This window comes from Serinus canaria, chromosome 10, assembly GCF_022539315.1.
Source record: "Serinus canaria isolate serCan28SL12 chromosome 10, serCan2020, whole genome shotgun sequence".
Classification (NCBI taxonomy): domain Eukaryota; kingdom Metazoa; phylum Chordata; class Aves; order Passeriformes; family Fringillidae; genus Serinus; species Serinus canaria.
Window position 1 is genome coordinate 20,373,805 of NC_066324.1, and position 18,602 is coordinate 20,392,406.

General features: G+C 51.4%; 1 protein-coding gene across 1 annotated transcript in view; it reads right to left on the reverse strand.

Moving 5' to 3' along the window:
- Positions 1-505: 505 nt before the first annotated feature.
- The window catches only part of ARID3B (AT-rich interaction domain 3B), a 34,600-nt gene continuing 16,503 nt past the window's right edge, over positions 506-18,602 (reverse strand). The window contains exons 5-9 of the mRNA XM_050978689.1: positions 11,029-11,212; positions 8,429-8,682; positions 7,517-7,774; positions 5,683-5,778; positions 506-3,604 (exon numbers count right to left, since the gene is read on the reverse strand). Of these exons, the coding sequence (XP_050834646.1) occupies positions 3,435-3,604; positions 5,683-5,778; positions 7,517-7,774; positions 8,429-8,682; positions 11,029-11,212 (962 nt within the window). The 3' untranslated portion in view covers positions 506-3,434. The remainder of the gene's footprint in view (positions 3,605-5,682; positions 5,779-7,516; positions 7,775-8,428; positions 8,683-11,028; positions 11,213-18,602) is intronic.

Below are 18,602 nucleotides of genomic sequence, written 5' to 3' on the forward strand. Positions count from 1 at the left end.
CTTCGTCTTTCTGTTCTTCTCAAGGACAGAGGTGTGTGAGGGAGGTGTTGTTGTTAACCGGCCAATAAAATAGAATCGATCGAATTGCTTTATAAAAACCGCTCGGCTCTCTCGAATAAAGCCTTCTTTTGCTCTTTCTACGACACTGCCTCCAGCTCCTTCCTGCGTCATTCTCGGCCGAGAGTGACAGGACAGGGGCAGGGACGGCTCCGGCGACACCTGGGACGGAGATCCCGAGAGGCTTCCGTCAGGATCCAGCCTGGAAGCGCCAGCGTTCCAGCCCGGGCCGGCTCCAAACTGGGAGCTCGGGGCCCCGGCGAGGACACAGCCCAACCTGTGGGAATAGCTGGGAATTCTTTACCCTCAGGGCCCCTGCAAGGACACAGCCCAGCCTCGGGGAATAGCTGGGAATTCTTTACCCTCAGAGCCCCGCAAGGACACACCACGACCCTGGGAATTCTTCACCCTCAGGGAGCCAGCTGGGGGCACAAAGCAGGCGTGGGGGTCACGGTGTGAAGAGGTAGAAGTTTATTGGAATATAAACATTCAGATAACCTGTAAGATAGAAAAAACCCAACAACAACATATACAGACACTTGTTGGAAGGAGACGTTGAGGTATTTATCCACCGCCTAGGCTATCACATTTGTTTTTATTTACTTATTTTATTATTTTTTTTTCTCTTTTAAATAGGTAAGAAAACTAGTTAGCAAGGCTGCTGCAGCTGTTTGGGGAGAACATCTGACCGCAGTCCCCTGGGAAGGAGCAGGCACACGCAGCCTCCCCTCACCCCACGCACCCTGCTGCCCTCCCGCAGCCACAGGAGCAGGCTCGGCTGGCTCTGTCCCCCGGGAAGCGCCGGGGGAGCGAGCTGGGGGCTGGCCGGGGCTTTTCGGCTGGTGTGAGGAGCTGGGGGAAGGACGGAGCGCTGCCCTCGGGAACGTCCTGCCGGCAGCATCAAACCCTGAGTACGACACGACACGGGGCTGGGGCGGCCCCCGCTCGGCCTCCCCCGCTCTGCTGCTGGTTTCCAGCACCCCCTACGCCCAAAGCCTGGCAGCTCAGCAGGAGACCCGCAGCTCAGGCTGCCAGGGCCAAAGCCAGGCTGAGGGAAAGGGTTAACTCTTCACAGTCTGGACGGTCCTTGTCACCCCGGGCTGGGAAAAGGACCGGTTTATTGTTGCAGCTTATTTAACTGAGGTATCTGTTACGCTTCCCGACCTGATTCTTTCCCTGAATTGGATACAAAACAATCTGTTAGTCCCTGGCTAGTTCCAGTCTAGGTTGAGTAAAGCTTATAAACATTAATACTCTAGTAGTGTCCAAGCAGTTCAGTGATTCGAGTGCCTTTCTGTGCAAGAAAACACAACGTTAGCAAGTGAGACAAAGCAGCCCCACCCCGGAGCAGCCTCTGCTCCCCGGGGCCAGGGAACAGAGCAGAGGGAAAAGCAGAAAGTGCCCCAGTCCCACTCAGAGGAAACAGCCCAACCCCACCCAAGAATAAAATAAAACAACCAAAAGAAAACCCCAAAAAAAAGGGGGGGGGGGAATAATCTGATTGAGTCCCAGAGGCTGGAAAATCCTCTGGGAGTCTGTGAGGATGGAAGGAGCCTGCGGGTCAGGCCGGCTTCCCCCGCCCACAGGGAGGGCAGCTGGGGACACGCGGAGCAGCATCCCTCCCTCCCTGCCAGGACATCCCCACCTCCCGATCCCAGAGAGCCCTGGGGGCTGCGGGGGCAGGAAGCAGCAGGGGCTGTGACAGCGAGGACAACCCTGCTGTCCTGCCATGCACATGTCCTGGGATGGGCTCCCGGAGGGTGGGGAAGCCACTGCTCCTCTGCTCAGCCTTGTCTGAGCTCCCTGTCTTTGGTGATGCGTTTAAAAGCCAACAGAAATAAAAGCAAACACAAAGTCAGCAAACCCACCTACGAAAACCCCCAAGCAATAGGATATGCCAATACTTCCTGAAGAGGTTAAAAAAACACCAACCCAACACAAACAAAAGCAACCCAACAAGTACATATCTGAGGTATTTCATCTGCTCAAAAAACCTGACTCGGGCCTGCAGCACGGGAAGGACGTCACCGGGGCAGGAGGGATGGCAGGGATGGCACCAGGGCAGGGCATAGGGAAAGGCCAGGGGGGCAGAGGGACAGCACCTGAGCAGCTGATGGACAGAGAGCTCTGCTTCCAGCCAGGGCTCCCAGGGCCAGGAAGGGCTGGATTCCCTGGGCTCTGCTCCTCCCTGGGAGCAGAAGGTCTGCCCTGCTCGGGTACCACGGCAGGGGGTTTGTGCCCACATTAACCACCCCACCTGCAGCCCTGCAGAGCTCCCAGAGCTGCTCCAGGGAGCCTGCACCAACCTGAGTGACCCTGCCATGGGGACAGAGGGGGGAACGTGGAACCCCAACACGCCCAGGCCCCGTTGTCACTCCTCAGGGACACTCAGGACTCGAGGGGTGAGGTGGCACCAGCCAGAACCGAGCAGCTGGTGGTGCCAGAACCGTGGAGAGGTGTAGGAGAGAGGCTCAGGACTCTCCTCTGAGGACATGGGGACACAGCAGGAAGGGACAGGAGCAGATTGCCACGGGAGGACAGGGCCAGGCACACCCCGGCTCTCAGGATTGTCAAAACACGGAGTTGTGGGTGGGAAGAGCCCTGGTGGCCCCTGGCTCCAGCAGAACCAGGGCTCCAGGAGAACCAGGGCTGCAGGAGAACCAGGGCTCCAGCAGAACCAGGGCTCCAGCAGAACCAGGGCTCCAGCAGAACCAGGGCTCCAGGAGAACCAGGGCTCCAGAACCAGGCCTCCAGCAGAACCAGGGCTCCAGCAGAACCAGGGCTCCAGCAGAACCAGGGCTCCAGCAGAACCAGGGCTCCAGCAGAACCAGGGTTCCAGCAGAACCAGGGCTGCAGGAGAACCAGGGCTCCAGCAGGACCACGGTTCCCAGCAGAACCAGGCTTCCCAGCAGAACCAGGGCTCCAGAACCAGGATTCCAGCAGAACCAGGGTTCCCAGCAGAACCAGGGCTCCAGCAGGACCACAGTTCAAGCAGGACCAGGGTTCCCAGCAGAACCACAGTTTCCAGCCCCAGTCCTGGCCCTTTCCCTGCCCTGGTGACGTCCTGGCCAGGAGCTGTGGCTCCAGAGCCATCCCTGATTGAGAAACGCCAGGTGTGCCCCCCCTCCATGGGAACACCACACACCCTGCAAGGAGGAGGAACCAAAGAGCAAAAGGGAGGAAGGAAACAGGGGGGGAACAAAGCCAAAAAAAGGCCGGACAAAGAGACGATGAAGGAAAACTCGCTGGCATGGAAAGGTTTCACCACCACCACCACCACCATCATCATCATCATCATCATCATCCGCCAGGTGCTGTGCAGCCACGAGAGCAGGTTCCTTGAGGTGAGGTATGTGTGCACTCCTGGGCAGTGCCCGTCAGAGGGACCAGCTGGTGGAGGGCTCTGCGCCGGGCGTGCCCCGTGATGAGGTAGGGCTGGGGGAGCAGTGGGAGCTGCTGGAGCTGCTGCTGGAGCTGCTGCTGCACGAGCTCTGCGTGCCCGAGCCGGCCAGGAGCTGCACCACGGGCTTCTGGGCAAACAGCACCCCTGTGGGCACAGACAGGGTCAGGCTGGCAAAGGGGAGGCTTTCCCAGCCCCAGGATCCCATCCCAGCACAGACAGGGTCAGGCTGGCAAAGGGGAGGCTTTCCCAGCCCTAGGATCCCATCCCAGCACAGACAGGGTCAGGCTGGCAAAGGGGAGGCTTTCCCAGCCCCAGGATCCCATCCCAGCACAGACAGGGTCAGGCTGGCAAAGGGGAGGCTTTCCCAGCCCTAGGATCCCATCCCAGCACAGACAGGGTCAGGCTGGTAAAGGGAAGGCTTTCCCAGCCCCAGGATCCCATCCCATCCCAGAGAGGGTTAAGATGGATAAAGGGGAGGCTTTCCCAGCCCCAGGATCCCATCCCATCCCAGAGAGGGTTAAGATGGATAAAGGGGAGGCTTTCCCAGCCCCAGGATCCCATTCCAGCACAGACAGGGTTAGGATGGGCAAGGGAAGGGTTTCCCAGCCCCAGGATCCCATCCCATCCCAGTACAGCACAGAGAGGGTTAAGATGGGTAAAGGGGAGACTTTCCCAGGCCCAGGATCCCATCCCAGCACAGAGAGGGTTAAGATGGATAAAGGGGAGGCTTTCCCAGCCCCAGGATCCCATCCCATCCCAGAGAGGGTTAAGATGGATAAAGGGGAGGCTTTCCCAGCCCCAGGATCCCATCCCATCCCAGAGAGGGTTAAGATGGATAAAGGGGAGGCTTTCCCAGCCCCAGGATCCCATCCCATCCCAGAGAGGGTTAAGATGGATAAAGGGGAGGCTTTCCCAGCCCCAAGATCCCATCCCATCCCAGAGAGGGTTAAGATGGGTAAAGGGAAGGCTTTCCCAGCCCCAGGATCCCATCCCATCCCAGAGAGGGTTAAGATGGGTAAAGGGAAGGCTTTCCTAGGCCCAGGATCCCATCCCAGCACAGACAGGGTTAGGATGGGCAAGGGGAGGCTTTCCCAGCCCCAGGATCCCATCCCATCCCAGAGAGGGTTAAGATGGGTAAAGGGGAGGCTTTTCCCAGCCCCAGGATCCCATCCCATCCCACCCCATCCCAGAGAGGGTTAAGATGGGTAAAGGGGAGGCTTTCCCAGCCCCAGGATCCCATCCCATCCCACCCCATCCCAGAGAGGGTTAAGATGGGTAAAGGGGAGGCTTTCCCAGCCCCAGGATCCCATCCCATCCCACCCCATCCCAGAGAGGGTTAAGATGGGTAAAGGGGAGGCTTTCCCAGCCCCAGGATCCCATCCCATCCCACCCCATCCCAGAGAGGGTTAAGATGGGTAAAGGGGAGGCTTTCCCAGCCCCAGGATCCCATCCCAGCACAGAGTGGCTGGTTTGGCTCCTGTGCTCAGCAGGGAAGGGATGCCTGGAGCTGGAGCCTGCACAGGGATGCTGACCCTAAAGAAAACAGATCCCAAATGGGTTCTGCTTCCAAGGAGAAGCAGCTCCCATTGGGTTTAGGGTCAGGAAGAGCCAAGCTTCCCACTTGGGATTTGCCCAAGGATGCACAGGCAAGGCCTGCAGAAGGGAACTGCCCCAGGGCACAATTCCTGCTGGGAGAGCCGAGCACAGCCCCTCCTGAGGAGAACAGGGACAATTCTCTTTCCTAGGGAACGCTTCCACGGGGATTTCAAACCCCTTCCCTCAGATTTTAAAGGGAAAGGTGCTCCTCCTGCCCAGCCCAGCCAACAAGAATCTCAGTGAACAAGAATCTCCTCTCGCTGCCATTTGGCAGGGACCACACCCATCCCACCCATTCCCGCCCCCCAGCAGGGCTGTCCCATTCCAGCAAGGCTGTCCCGTTCCAGGTGGGCTATCCCACCCCACAAGGAGGATTATCCCGTTTCCAGGAGGGTTGTCCCGCTCCGGGGAGGGATCTCCTTGTGCCCAGGAGAGCTGTCCCGGGGCTGTCCCATTTCCAAGGGGGCTGTCCCTGGGCTGTCCCTTTCCCGGGAGGGCTGTCCCATTCCCAGGAGGGCTGTCCCTGGGCTGTTCCATTCTCAAGGGGGCTGTCCCGTTCCCAGGGGGGTTGTCCCGGGGCTGTCCCATTCCCAAGGGGGCTGTCCCATCCCCAGGAGGGCTCTCACCAGCGTAGGTGGTGCCGTTGATCTCCACGGACATGTTGATGCTGCCGATGCCGTTCGGGGACAGGTTCAGCGCCGCCGCCGCCGAGTCGGCCTTGTCTTGTCCCAAGGAGGGAGTGAGAGAAGGAGGGGGGGCACAGTCAGAGAGCACCGATCCCATCCCCTGCACCCCCCGGAGGTGGGCACAGCCCCCTTTGTCCCCTCTTTGGGGGAAAAGCCCCCACAGCATGCCCACATTCCCAGGAGTGCCCGAGGCCAGGCTGGACAGGGCTTGGAGCACCCTGGGACAAGGCAGTGTCCCTGTCCTTGGCTTTGAGGTCCCTTCCAACTCAAACCATTCCAGAACAAGGCCACAGAGGTGCTGAAAGGCCTTGGTGAGGCTGGGAGCTCGCTGGCACTGGGAAATGTTTCCCCGAGGGCCATTCCAGTCCCAAGGAAGGGCTGGGAGCACAGAGATAAGCCCGGATTTCACTCCCAGCTGGATTTTGCTGTGGCTCGCTGTGCTTGGACTGCAGCAGCTCCGGCGGCCACTGGAGGGAGGGAAAAGCCAGGGACACTCCATGAAAATCAGGATTTTCCCCAGCCTGGGTAGGGATGGGCAGCTGAACATGGAAATCTTCCAGCTCCACAAGGGTGAGCCTGGATTTTGGGATTGCCCCTCCACGGAGTACAGCAAGGCCTAAAATAACCTCTAAAAACTCCACATTGAACCTAAATATTGTTACCAAGCCATGCTGAGCTTATCAAAGCCAGCTCTCAGAGCATCTCCACCTGTTTTTTATGGTGCAGTGGGGAAAAGGAGGGCAAGACAAGACAGCCCCTGCAAAGGTGGGAATCCCATCCCTGAATCCTCAGCCTGTTCCTGTTTGTAGGGACTGCAATGGTTCCCAGCATTTGGATTTAGTTCAGGGTGAAAGCAAAAGTGAGGTGAATGAACACTCCTGGATAAAATTTGCATTCTCTGTCACTGGATCTTGTGGTTTTGATGTGGAATTTGGTTGGATGCAGAGCTGCCAGGAACTGGGAGCACTGACATCACAGAAATAATTGCTGAGATTCAGGATGAATTATTTAAATCCAGGCTGGGGAAGAAGCCCAGAAATTGAGACATTTTTAAAAAGTAATGCAATCTAAAAAAGAAACAAGTTCTAAAAGAAAGAACTGCTGCTCTGAAGGAACCTGCTTTGACCTTTCCCACCCACATTTGTGGCCAAGCACCTCAAACCAGCACTGCTGGAGCAAGAACAGTTCTTCCCTTGCTTCCAAACTGTGCCAAACTTGCCCAGCTCGGAGCTTTGGGAACATGGCAAAGCTCACAGAATTCACAGAATGGCCAGGCTGGGAGAGACCTTCAAGATCATCCAGTCCAGCCCAGCCCCAACACCCAGTGCCACATCCAGGCTTTGTTAAACACACCCAGGGATGGTGGCTCCACACCTCCCTGGGTAGAACATTCCAGAACTTTATCACCCTTTCTGTGAAAAACTTTTTCCTGATATCCAACCTAAATTTCCCTTGGTGCAGCTCCAGGCTGTGTGCTCTGGTTCTGTCACTGCTGCCTGGAGAGAGAGAGACCAACCCCACCTGGGTACAGGCACCTTTCAGTTTAGAGAGTGATGAGGTCACCCCTGAGTCTCCTTTTCTCCTGAATCTGGGCTGGATTTGGACGAGCTGGAGAACAAACCCAGCAAGAAAACCAAACAAAACCTTGCACCTGAACACCTCCACGCCAATAAAGGTGACCCAGAGGTCACTCAGAGGTGACCCAGGTGTGTGTGTGACATTGCAGGCTGGGAACTTTCCCTCCCTGCAGCTTCCTGAGGAGCTGGTGCCTCACCTTTCCCGTTGATTTTGATCTTCATGGGGACCTGCCGGGCCATGCTGAACAGGTTGCGCTGCAGGGCCTGCTGCACCAGCCGCTGCTCCTCCTCCGTCATGCGCGGCACCTTCTTCTCCGGGGGCTCTCCCGCCTCCAGCCTCTCCCTCAGCTGCTCCAGCGTGGCCGTCCTGGCTGCCACCGCGGCCTGCTGGCCACCCAGCGTCACCGGCACGGCCACGCGGCTCGGCATGGACACCGTCAGGGGCACGCCGTCACCTGGGCGAGGAGGGGGCACTCAGCTGGGGGACATTGGCAGGACCACAGTCCCACATTCCCAGGCCGTGCAGTGTGGCATGGACACAGTCAGGAGGGATCACTCAGCCAGGGGACACTGCCAGGAGGGGTCCCTCAGCCAGGCCATACAGCCAGGAGGGGTCACTCAGCCAGGAGACACTGCCAGAAGGGGTCTCTCGGTCAGAGGACACTGCCAACACCACAGTCCCACATTCCCAGGCCACATGGGTGAGGAGGGGTCCCTCAGCCAGGCCACACTGCCAGGAGGGGTCCCTCGGCCAGGGGACAGTACCAGAAGGGGTCCCTCAGCCAGGGGACACTGCCAGGAGGGTCCCTCAGCCAGGGGACACTGCCAGGAGGGTCCCTCAGCCAGGGACACTGCCAGGAGGGTCCCTCAGCCAGGGGACACAGCCAGGAGGGTCCCTCAGCCAGGGGACACAGCCAGGAGGGTCCCTCAGCCAGGGGACAGCGCCAGGAGGGTCCCTCAGCCAGGGACAGTACCAGGAGGGTCCCTCAGCCAGGGACAGTACCAGGAGGGTCCCTCAGCCAGGTGACACAGCCAGGAGGGTCCCTCAGCCAGGCCACCCCGCGCACACCACACTCGCACAGTCCCGCCGCCGCCATGGCCGTGCTGACCTTTCCTGAGGGCCGGTGAGACGCGGGGGCTGCCGGAGGCGCTGCCGGCGGCCACGCCGATGACGGGGAAGCGGATTTTGGGGGGGGACAGCAGGGAAGGAGGCCCGGGCGGGGAGGGCGAGTAGCTGAACAGCGAGGAGCTGTAGCTGGGCCGCCGGCCCTCACGCCGGTTGCCGTCGATGGCGGCCTGCAGCTCGGCCGGGGAGCTCAGGGACTTCTTCTCACACTCGTAGGCGTAGAGGTACTTCATGTACCTGGAGAGGGACACAGAGAGGGGAACTCAGGGGGCACAGGGACAGGAGACACATCCCCAGGGGCTCAGCAGGTTTGGGGGGTTTGGGAGCATGGCTCGGTATGGGTTTGTAGGGAAATGCGCCAGGAGATATTCCTGATCCCAAAAAGGATCGCCCAGAATTGCCTCACAACTGAATAGTCCTCTATAAACCATCCAGAATTCCCTCACAACTGAAATATCCTATATAAACCATCCAGAATTCCATCCCAACTGAAATATTATTTATAAATCACCCGGTATTGCCTCACAACTGAATAATCATCCAAAAACCATCCAGAATTCCCTCACAACTGAAATATCAGCAATAAACCATCCAGATTTCCCTCACAAATGAAATATTAACTATAAACCATCTGGATTTCCCTCACAAATGAAATATCATCTATAAACCATCCGGATTTCCCTCACAAATGAAATATCATCTATAAATCATCCAGAATTCCCTCACAAATGAAATATCATCTATAAATCATCCAGAATTCCCTCACAAATGAAATATCAGCAATAAACCATCCAGAATTCCCTCACAACTGAATAATCATCTATAAACCATCCAGAATTCCCTCAGAACTGAAATATCAGCAATAAATCACCCAGAATTCCCTCACAATTGAAATAGTATCTGTAAATATTTCAGAATTGCCTCACAACTGAAATACAATCAAAGAATCATCCAGAATGCCCTTAGAACTGAAATATTGTCCAGAAATCATCCAGAATTCCCTCACAAATGAAACATCCTCAAAGAATCAGCCAGAATTCCCTCACAACTGAAATATCCTCTATAAAACATCCAGATTTCCCTCACAAATGAAATATCATCTATAAACCATCCAGATTTCCCTCACCAATGAAATATCAGCAATAAATCACCCAGAATTCCCTCACAATTGAAATAGTATCTATAAATGTTTCAGAATTGCCTCACAACTGAAATACTGATTATAGATCATCCATCATTCCCTCACAACTGAAATATTAACTATAAACCATTCAGAATTCCCTCACAATTGAAATACTGTCTATAAATCATCCAGAATTCCCTCACAAATTAAATATTCTCAAAGAATCATCCAGAATTCCCTCCCAACTGAAATATTATTTACTAATAATATTTTACCAATAATAATTACTAACAATAGGTATTTATTAACAGATATATCTAAAAATAATAAAAAGTTATCCACACAAACAAGTAATAACAGCAGCTGAATACCCAATAACAGCAAGGATCCAACAGCAAATGTCCAATAGCAGACAAATATCCAATAATCTTAATTGGATTATTCCAATAATATCCACTGCCATAATTGGATTATTCTAATTAGATTAATCCAATAATACCCAACTATATATATATATAAAACATATATATATTATAAATCAACGATATGTAATTTATATATTATAAATAGATAGCATATATTCATTATATATTTATATAATAAATATAACTATTAAATCTGTATTTATAAAATGTTTATGTGGTATATATAAATATAAATATATTTTAAGTAAAGATTTTATATTTAAATATAAACACATTTATATTTATATAAATACACAGCATATATTTATATTTATATGTACATATTTATATAAATTATATCACATATAATTATTATATATTTACATAATAAATATTAATATTTAAATTTATATTTATAAAATATTTATATATTTTATATATAAAGAGAAATAGATTTATAAATATATAAATACTTTATAATTAAATATACACATATTTACATAGTATACCTTTATTATATTTATATTAATATACTATATATTTATTATATATTCATATAATATACTAATATCTATAATATATTTCTAAAATACATATTTAGAAATATACTATATATTTATAAATGGAAATATTTCTATATTTAATATACACATATTTATAGAAATATGTGTATATTAAATATACAGATATTTATAAAAATAATTATAACTATACAATAAATATAAGTAATTAAATATATAGTTATAAAATATTTCTACATTTTACATAAATTATTTAAATAAAATTTAAATAAAATTTAAATAAATTCTAATTTAATATAATATAGTTTATTTCATAGTCATAATATATTTATAGAAAATATTAATATATTATGAATATATTATTTATTTAAATAACTATTTTAATAAATTATTATTTATATAATATATATAAATAGTTAATTTAATATTTATATATATTTATATGAAATATTGCTAAATATATGATTATATTTATATTTAAATGCAGACATATGTCTATAAAGTGAATATTTTCCATTTCAGGGTCTGCACTCACTGTGTGCGCAGGGTGAAGGCAGCGCTGGTGATGGAGGTGGGCAGGTTCAGGCCTTTGGTGATCTCCCTCCAGATCTTCTTGTTGATGATCTCCACCAGCCCGCCCTTCTCTGTCACCAGCTTGTAGAGCATGTAGAGATCCAGGATCTGCTTGGCCATGATGGGGATCCTGTTGATGGGAGTTCCTGGGAAAAGGAGCACAGAGAGGATGAGGGCACCACCTCAGGGGGACCAGCTCTCTCTGCCCTAAGAGGAGATCCAGGATCTACTTTGCCATGATGGGGATCCCATTGTTGGGAGTACCTGGGAAAAGGAACACAGAGAGGATGAGGGCACCACCTCAGGGGGACCAGCTCTCTCTGCCCTAAGAGGAGATCCAGGATCTACTTTGCCATGATGGGGATCCCATTGTTGGGAGTGCCTGGGAAAAGGAACACGGAGAGGATGAGGGTACAGGACCAGCTCTCTCTGCCCTAAGAGGAGCAGATCCAGGATCTGCTTGGCCATGATGGGGATCCTGTTGATGGGAGTGCCTGGGAAAAGGAGCACGGAGAGGATGAGGGTATGGGCAGATTGAGGAGATCCAGCTCTCTCTGCCCTAAGAGGAGCAGATCCATGATCTGCTTTGCCATGATGGGGATCCTGTTGATGGAAGTGCCTGGAAAAAGGAACACAAAGAGGATGAGGGCATGGGCAGCCTGGTGGTATCCAGCTGTGTCTGCCCTAACAGGAGCAGATCCAGGATCTGCTTGGCCATGATGGGAGTTCATGGTAAAAGGAGCACAGAGAGGATGAGGGCACCACCTCAGGGGGATCCAGCTCTCTCTGCCCTAACAAGAGCAGATCCAGGATCTGCTGGGCCATGATGAGAGTTCCTGGAAAAAGGAGCATGGACAGGATGAGGGCACAGGCAGCCTGGTGGGATCCAGCTCTGTCTACCCTAACAGGAGCAGATCCAGGATCTGCTTTGCCATGATGGAGATCCTGTTGATGGGAGTGCCTGGAAAAAGGAACATGGACAGGATGAGGGCACGGGCAGCTCAGGGGGGGATCCAGCTCTCTCTGCCCTAACAGGAAATTCAGGGAATTTGCAGCCTGGCTCGTGGTCTTTCCATGGAAAACCCTTTCCTGTGGGTAAAGGGAATTAGCAGAGCAATAAAAACCTGCAGCTCCTGGAATAGAAAGAGGGGAAGTTGGGACTATTGAATGGGTTTTATGAGCTCAGAGTTAAAATCCTCGGATAAAAATGCTCCCTCATCCCTCAGGATGTGCTGTTTGCCTGGGAACTGCAGGACAAGGGAATCAGCAGTGGAAAAGAGAATCCCATCCCCCCACACACATTCAGCATTTGGAACAACCTGCAGATGTCACTGTCATAGTCTCTGAAAAATCCCTTCGCCAGGATTTCTTCTCCTGGGAAGCTGAGAAGCCTCAGAGAAGAATGAAAACAATAATTATCTGAATTATCTGATTGCTTCTCCCTGTTTTGCTGCTTTTTGAATGTGCTCTGGAGGTTGTTCACCAACAGGTGAATGTTTGATTGGTTCCATGTGAATTGTTTTCAATTAATGACCAATCACCATCAGCTGTGCCAAGCTCTGAGGAGTCAGCCATGGGTTTTCATTATCATTCTTTGTGACCTTCTGTCTGTATCCTTTCTCTTTCTTTAGTACAGTTTCAGTATAGCATTCTTTAATATCATATTATCTCATAAAATAATGAATCAGCCTTCTGAGGACATGGAGTCAGACTCATCTCTCACCTCATCCTGGGGACCCTGCAAACACCACATGGAGAGGTAAATAAAGGCTGCTCCTTCCACAGACCTTCCAGCCTCCCACTCCTTTTCCCTCCCAAACAATTCCCAGATGAGGCCACAGCAGCTCTGAGCATCCCAAAACCACCTCCTGCTCCATCCTTCCTGCCTGGTTCTGTGTACTTTGGGTTAATGTGGAAGAAAATCTGATTTTTAACCTCCCCCTCTGGCAGCTCCTGGAAGTGCCAACGCCCAACCTAAGGAGATTTAGGCACAGAGAGGAAGAAGGAATAATAAAAAGCTGAAGTGGCAGAGCTTTTATTTGGCCTGGGAAACTCTGTCCTGGATCAAAGGGCCGCCCAGCCCATCCTGTCCCCACAATGGGCAGCCCCAGCCTGGCAGGAAGGCTGGGAGGGGACAATTGTGGAATCCCCAGTCCCCAGGGGAGGCTGGTGCCACTGCTGGCAGCCCCTGATCCCCCGTTTATGGCCCTATAAATGAGTTTATTCCGTGCCATGAAAGGAGCCCTGCAGATGTCCCTGTCAGACATCCAAGGGGGATTTTTTTTTTCCCCCCTTGTCTTTTCTTTGGGAATCCCATCAGGCTTTAGTAGTGCCAATTCCCACAGGTTAACCAGATGCTGGATAAAACAGCCCAAGGAACAGATCCCATTTTGCAGCTCTGAAGGGCTGAAAACCCCACAGATTCAAAGTGTTTCAATTTCTATAAATCCCAGCCTCTTCCCTTGTCCAAGGAGCAGATCCCACAACCCCTTCCCACATTTCAGGGGCACAGAGGGAATTCCAAACCCTCCAAACTCTGCAGCTCCATCCCTCCCTCCCCAAAATCCTCAATTTCCTCTGTTCTTTTCCTGAGCATCCATTTTGTCTCAGGGTGACAGCAGCCCTGGGAATCAGGGCATGATCGAGTTACCTCCAGCTGCCACTCATCACCTGAGTCACACCCGCAGGGAAAACAGGGAAATATTTCCTTCCAAAGCCCCCAGGACACCCCAAAATTCCTTTTCCCATTAATTAGCCACAGCAGCAAAGTGTTTTCCTGAATAACACTGGGGAGTAAGGGCTGAGGCATTTCCAGGGAGCTGCTCCCAGCTGGAGCAGGAACAGCGAGGGGGTCTGACCTCCCTGAATCACCTCAGCACCTCCTGGGCACCTTCCCTCCCTCAGCTGGGCTTCAAACAGGACCAAAGTGCCCAAAATTTCTTTTATAAACCCAGCTAAACAGGGCTTTATACAGAAACATGTTTCTGTATCAATCCCTGTTTAGTTGAATTTATAAATGAAATTTTGGCCATTTTGGTCCTGTTTGAAGCACAGCTGTGCTGGGGGTGCTGAGGTGACAGAATTATTGCAGCTCCTGGGACAGTGCTGTCCCTGATGTAAAGTTTTTCAGCTGCACCAGGGAATTTTATTCTGGGGGGAAAACAACCTCGAGGTTTTCTCTCAGTGGATTTGTTTATATTGTGTGTGTAAACACATTTAGCTGAATATTTCTGTATAAAGCCCTCTTTAGCTGAGTTTATAAATGTATGTTTCTATCTAAATCTCGATTTAGCTGGGTTTATAAATGAAATTTCGGGGCACTTTGCTTCTGTTTGAAGCACAGCTGAGGGAGAAAAGTTTTCCTGAGGGTGCTGAAATTATTGCAGCTCCTGGGAGCAGCTCTGTCCCTGCTGTAAAATTTCTCAGCTGCATGAAGGAATTTTAACATTTAACCAAACCTGAGGTTTTCTCTCAGTGGATAAATTTATACTGTGTGTGTAAACACGTTTAGCTGAGTTTATCAATGTGTTTTTCTGTATAAAGCCCTGTTTAACTGAGTTTATAAATGAAATTTCGGGCACTTTGGTCCTGTTTGAAGCAAAGCTGTCCTGGGGGTGCTGAAGTGACAGAATTATTGCAAACCAGGTTTGGTTTTTCCCCCCAAAATAAAATTCCTTTGTGCAGCTGAGAAACTTTACAGCAGGGAGAGAAGTGCTCCTGGGAGCTGCAATAATTCCATTTCCCACTGCAATAACTCCATTTCCCACTGCAATAACTCCATTTCCCACGTGTTCCTCCAGCACTGCCCCACAGGTCCCACAGTCCTGGTGAATTCCTGGAGTTTTCCAGAGGGATTTGGTGCCCCCTCCTCCCCGAGGCTGGCCCAGGGAGGGTGATAAAGGAAGGGTTTTATTGGAAACCCCCAGTGCTGCCACAGGAAAGGCTGAAGGGCAGAGCCTGAGCCAGGCAGGGCTGTCAGGGCTGTGATGGATTACTGTCATCTGGCAGGGCCAGGATTAATGAGCCCGGGGCCAGGGGGCAGAATTCCAGAGGGAAAGGTCAGAGCTGGGGCCACGGCACAAGACTTGTTGCCTTTTGATGGCAAACTCATTTTACTGTACTTGCAAGGCTCCTGCCCCGAGCCAGAGGAAGATCCTCCTCTCTCAGTTTGCTTGGAAAATAACTTCTCCTGCCTCTCAGCAGAATCCAACCCCATCCCTTGGCTTCCCAACTCCATAACTTGGCTTGTCCCAGCTCCATAGCTCAGCTCATCTCAACCCCATCCCTTGGTTCATCCCAGCCCCATAACTTGGCTCACACCAGCCCCATCACTTGGCTTCCCAACTCCATAACTTGGTTATATCCCAGCCCCATCCCTTGGTTCATCCCAGCTCTATAATTTGGCTCATCCCAGCCCTGTAACGTGGCTTCCCAGCCCCATAACTTCGCTCACACCAGCCCCATCACTTGGCCCATCCCAGCCCCATATTTTGGCTTCCCAACTCCATAACTTGGCTCATCCCAGCCCTATAACTGGGCTCATCCCAGCTCTGTAATTTGGCTCATCCCAGCTCCAACCCTTGGCTCATCCCAGCCCCATCCCTTGGCTCATCCCAGCCCCATCACTTGGCCCATCCCAGCCCCATCCCTTGGTTCATCTCAGCTCCATAACCTGGCTCATCCCAGCCCCATCACTTGGCTCAACCCAGCCCCATATTTTCGCTCATCCCAGCTCTGTAACTTGGCTTCCCAACTCCATAATTTGGCTCATCCCGTCTCTCTAATTTGGCTCATCCCAGCCCCATCACTTGGTTTCCCAACTCCATCACTTGGCCCATCCCAGCTCCATCACTTGGCATCCCAGTCACACCACTTGGCTCATCCCAGCCTCATCGCTTGTCTCATCCCATCCCCATCCCTGGGCTCACCCCAACCAAATGAGGGGCATGAGGAATCTGTTCCCCCTGGGAAAGGGAGGATGCAGAGCTGATAAATGTGGAAGGGGAAAGGAGAGAGGCTCCTGGTTTTCTGAGCAGAAAGCAGCCACAATCCAGGTTTCTGGGATAAAGGGTTTCCTAGAGGAAGGCTGACTGGAGCCATAAACACCTGTGGCCTTGGAGGGAATGTCTCCCACAGAATTCCAGAATGGCCAGGTTGGAAGAGACCTTCAAGCTCACCGAGTCCAGCCCAGCCCCAACACCTAAACCCTGGCCCCCAGTGCCACATCCAGGCTGTGTTAAACAGACCCAGGGATGGGGATTCCACCACCTCTCTGGGCAGAACATTCCAGAACCTTATCACCCTCTCTGTAAAAAACTGTTCCCTGATATCCAGCCTAAATTTCCCTTGAAAAGCTTTTCCCCCCCAACCCCTGGAACTGCAGTAGATGTATCAGATTTGGCCCCTACACCCAGCAGAAATTCAGGATCTCTTCAGCAAAACAGTTTTGTGCTACCCTAAAAATGACATCTGCAAAGTGATGGCAGTTTCTTAATTAGGCCTCACTGATTAGCACCCCCTAAGAGAGGAAGGTGGGACAAAGTGGGGGTGCACCCACAGGTGCCCAGATCACCTCCAGCCAACTGGGCACTGGCTCCAAAGCTGCTTTAAAACAGAAACAACCAGCAGAGGGGTTAAACAGCAACTGGGGAGTTAGACTTGAAGAAAAAGGAGTCCCAGGCTGCAGCTCCTGGAGGGGCTGAGCCCCAGGAAAGCCTGGAATGGCTGGGATTACACCTGGGAATCACCTGGGCAAGGGGGTTTGGCACATGCATGGCTGAGGGATTAACTGGGACCATCCTCTCCCTCCCACCCCAGGGCTGTGTTCTCCTCCCCTCCACCCTCCCTGGGCCAGACCTGGCAGTCAGAGCTCAAGCTGGAGATGCAGACTGAGGAAATCTGCCCCAAAAGGAGGTTTGAGGTGAATTTCAGGGGTTCCCTTGGCCTCCATGCCAGAGATTCCCTTCCACACAGGGATTTCCAGCAGCCTAAGCCAGGACTTGTCCTGCACAAAGAGCATTTAATCACACCCAGCTCTGCTTTTTTAACCACCTCCCACCTACCCTATCCAATTTCCTCACACAAGTGTCCATTTTACAGCAAGGAACAAAGGAGGTGAGAATCCCCAGGGTTTGTTCAGCACAGAGATGTTGAAATCCCACTGAAATGGGATTTTTGGTTTTTTTTTTCACTCCCACTGCAGTGAAAAATAGGCAGGGAAAAGACATTTTTAAGCCACAACCTGTAGCAGGTAAATAAAAAGCTGCTCTTCCCACTCTAAATATGTTCAGGGGAGATGCTGCACCAGGCAAACAGAAGGAACAGCTTTTCCCCAGGAAATTGGGGAAGTCCACAGTGATTTAAAATAACCCTGAGCCAAATCTCCAGAAAAACAGAATTTCTTGTTTCATCTTTGAAGGGAGGCACGGCAATCCCGTGGGGTGTAAGAATTCCCAGCTGAACAGAGGGAAAATTCATTTTACAGCAGCAAATCAACTCCAGCCCTGAGCTATCTCAGCTCCTGGTTTGCTCAAACTCCTCTCCAAGGAGAAACCCTGGCTGCTTCAGCCTGAGATTTGTGGGGTTTGGGTCTCCAGAGTGGGCAGAAAAAGGAAGAGGGACCCCATGGGGAGCTGCACTCCCTGATCCCATGGGGAGCTGCAATCCCTGATCCCATGGGGAGCTGCACTCCCTGATCCCATGGGGAGCTGCACTCCCTGATCCCATGGGGAGCTGCAATCCCTGATCCCGTGGGGAGCTGCAATCCCTGATCCTGCCCTGATCCCATGGGGAGCTGCACTCCCTGATCCCGTGGGGAGCTGCAATCCCTGATCCTGCCCTGGAACAGGGACCCCACAGAGAGCTGCAATCTTGGACTGAAGAGAGAAAACAAGGATGGGACCTTCATAACCCAAAGATGTAATTGACAATTAACTCCAATATGCAAATTATTAAAAACCCATAGAAGTGAGAGCCCCTGTGACCTGTTGTCCATTTTTGTGACCATTTTGGTTCACCTTGGGTGCAGCCCTGGCTGGGCTCTTGTGCTGCCCAAGGTGGATCCAGGGAGATGATTTTAATAAATCCCTGGCTTATTCTTGAGCCCAGTCTAGTCTCAGTTCTAGCTCAGCCTTCCCAAGGCTTCACCCCCAGCTCTGCTGCCCCTCCCAGGAACAAAACCCCACAAAAGCCAGTTCCAGCTTGTCTTTGATGTCCCCTCCCAGGAACAAAACCCCACAAAGACCAGTTCCAGCCTCCCAGGAACAAAACTCCACAAAGACCAGTTCCAGCTTGTCTTTGATGTCCCCTTCCAGGAACAAAACCCCACTAAGGCCAGTTCCAGACTCCTAGAAAGAAAACCCCATAAAAGCCAGTTCCAGCCTCCCAGGAACAAAACCCCACAAAGGCCAGCTCCAGCTTGTCTCTGGTGTCCCCTCCCAGGAAAAAAACCCCACTAAGGCCAGTTCCAGCCTCCTAGAAAAAAAAACAACCCACAAAGATCAGTTCCAGCTTGTCTTTGATGTTCCCTTCCAGGAA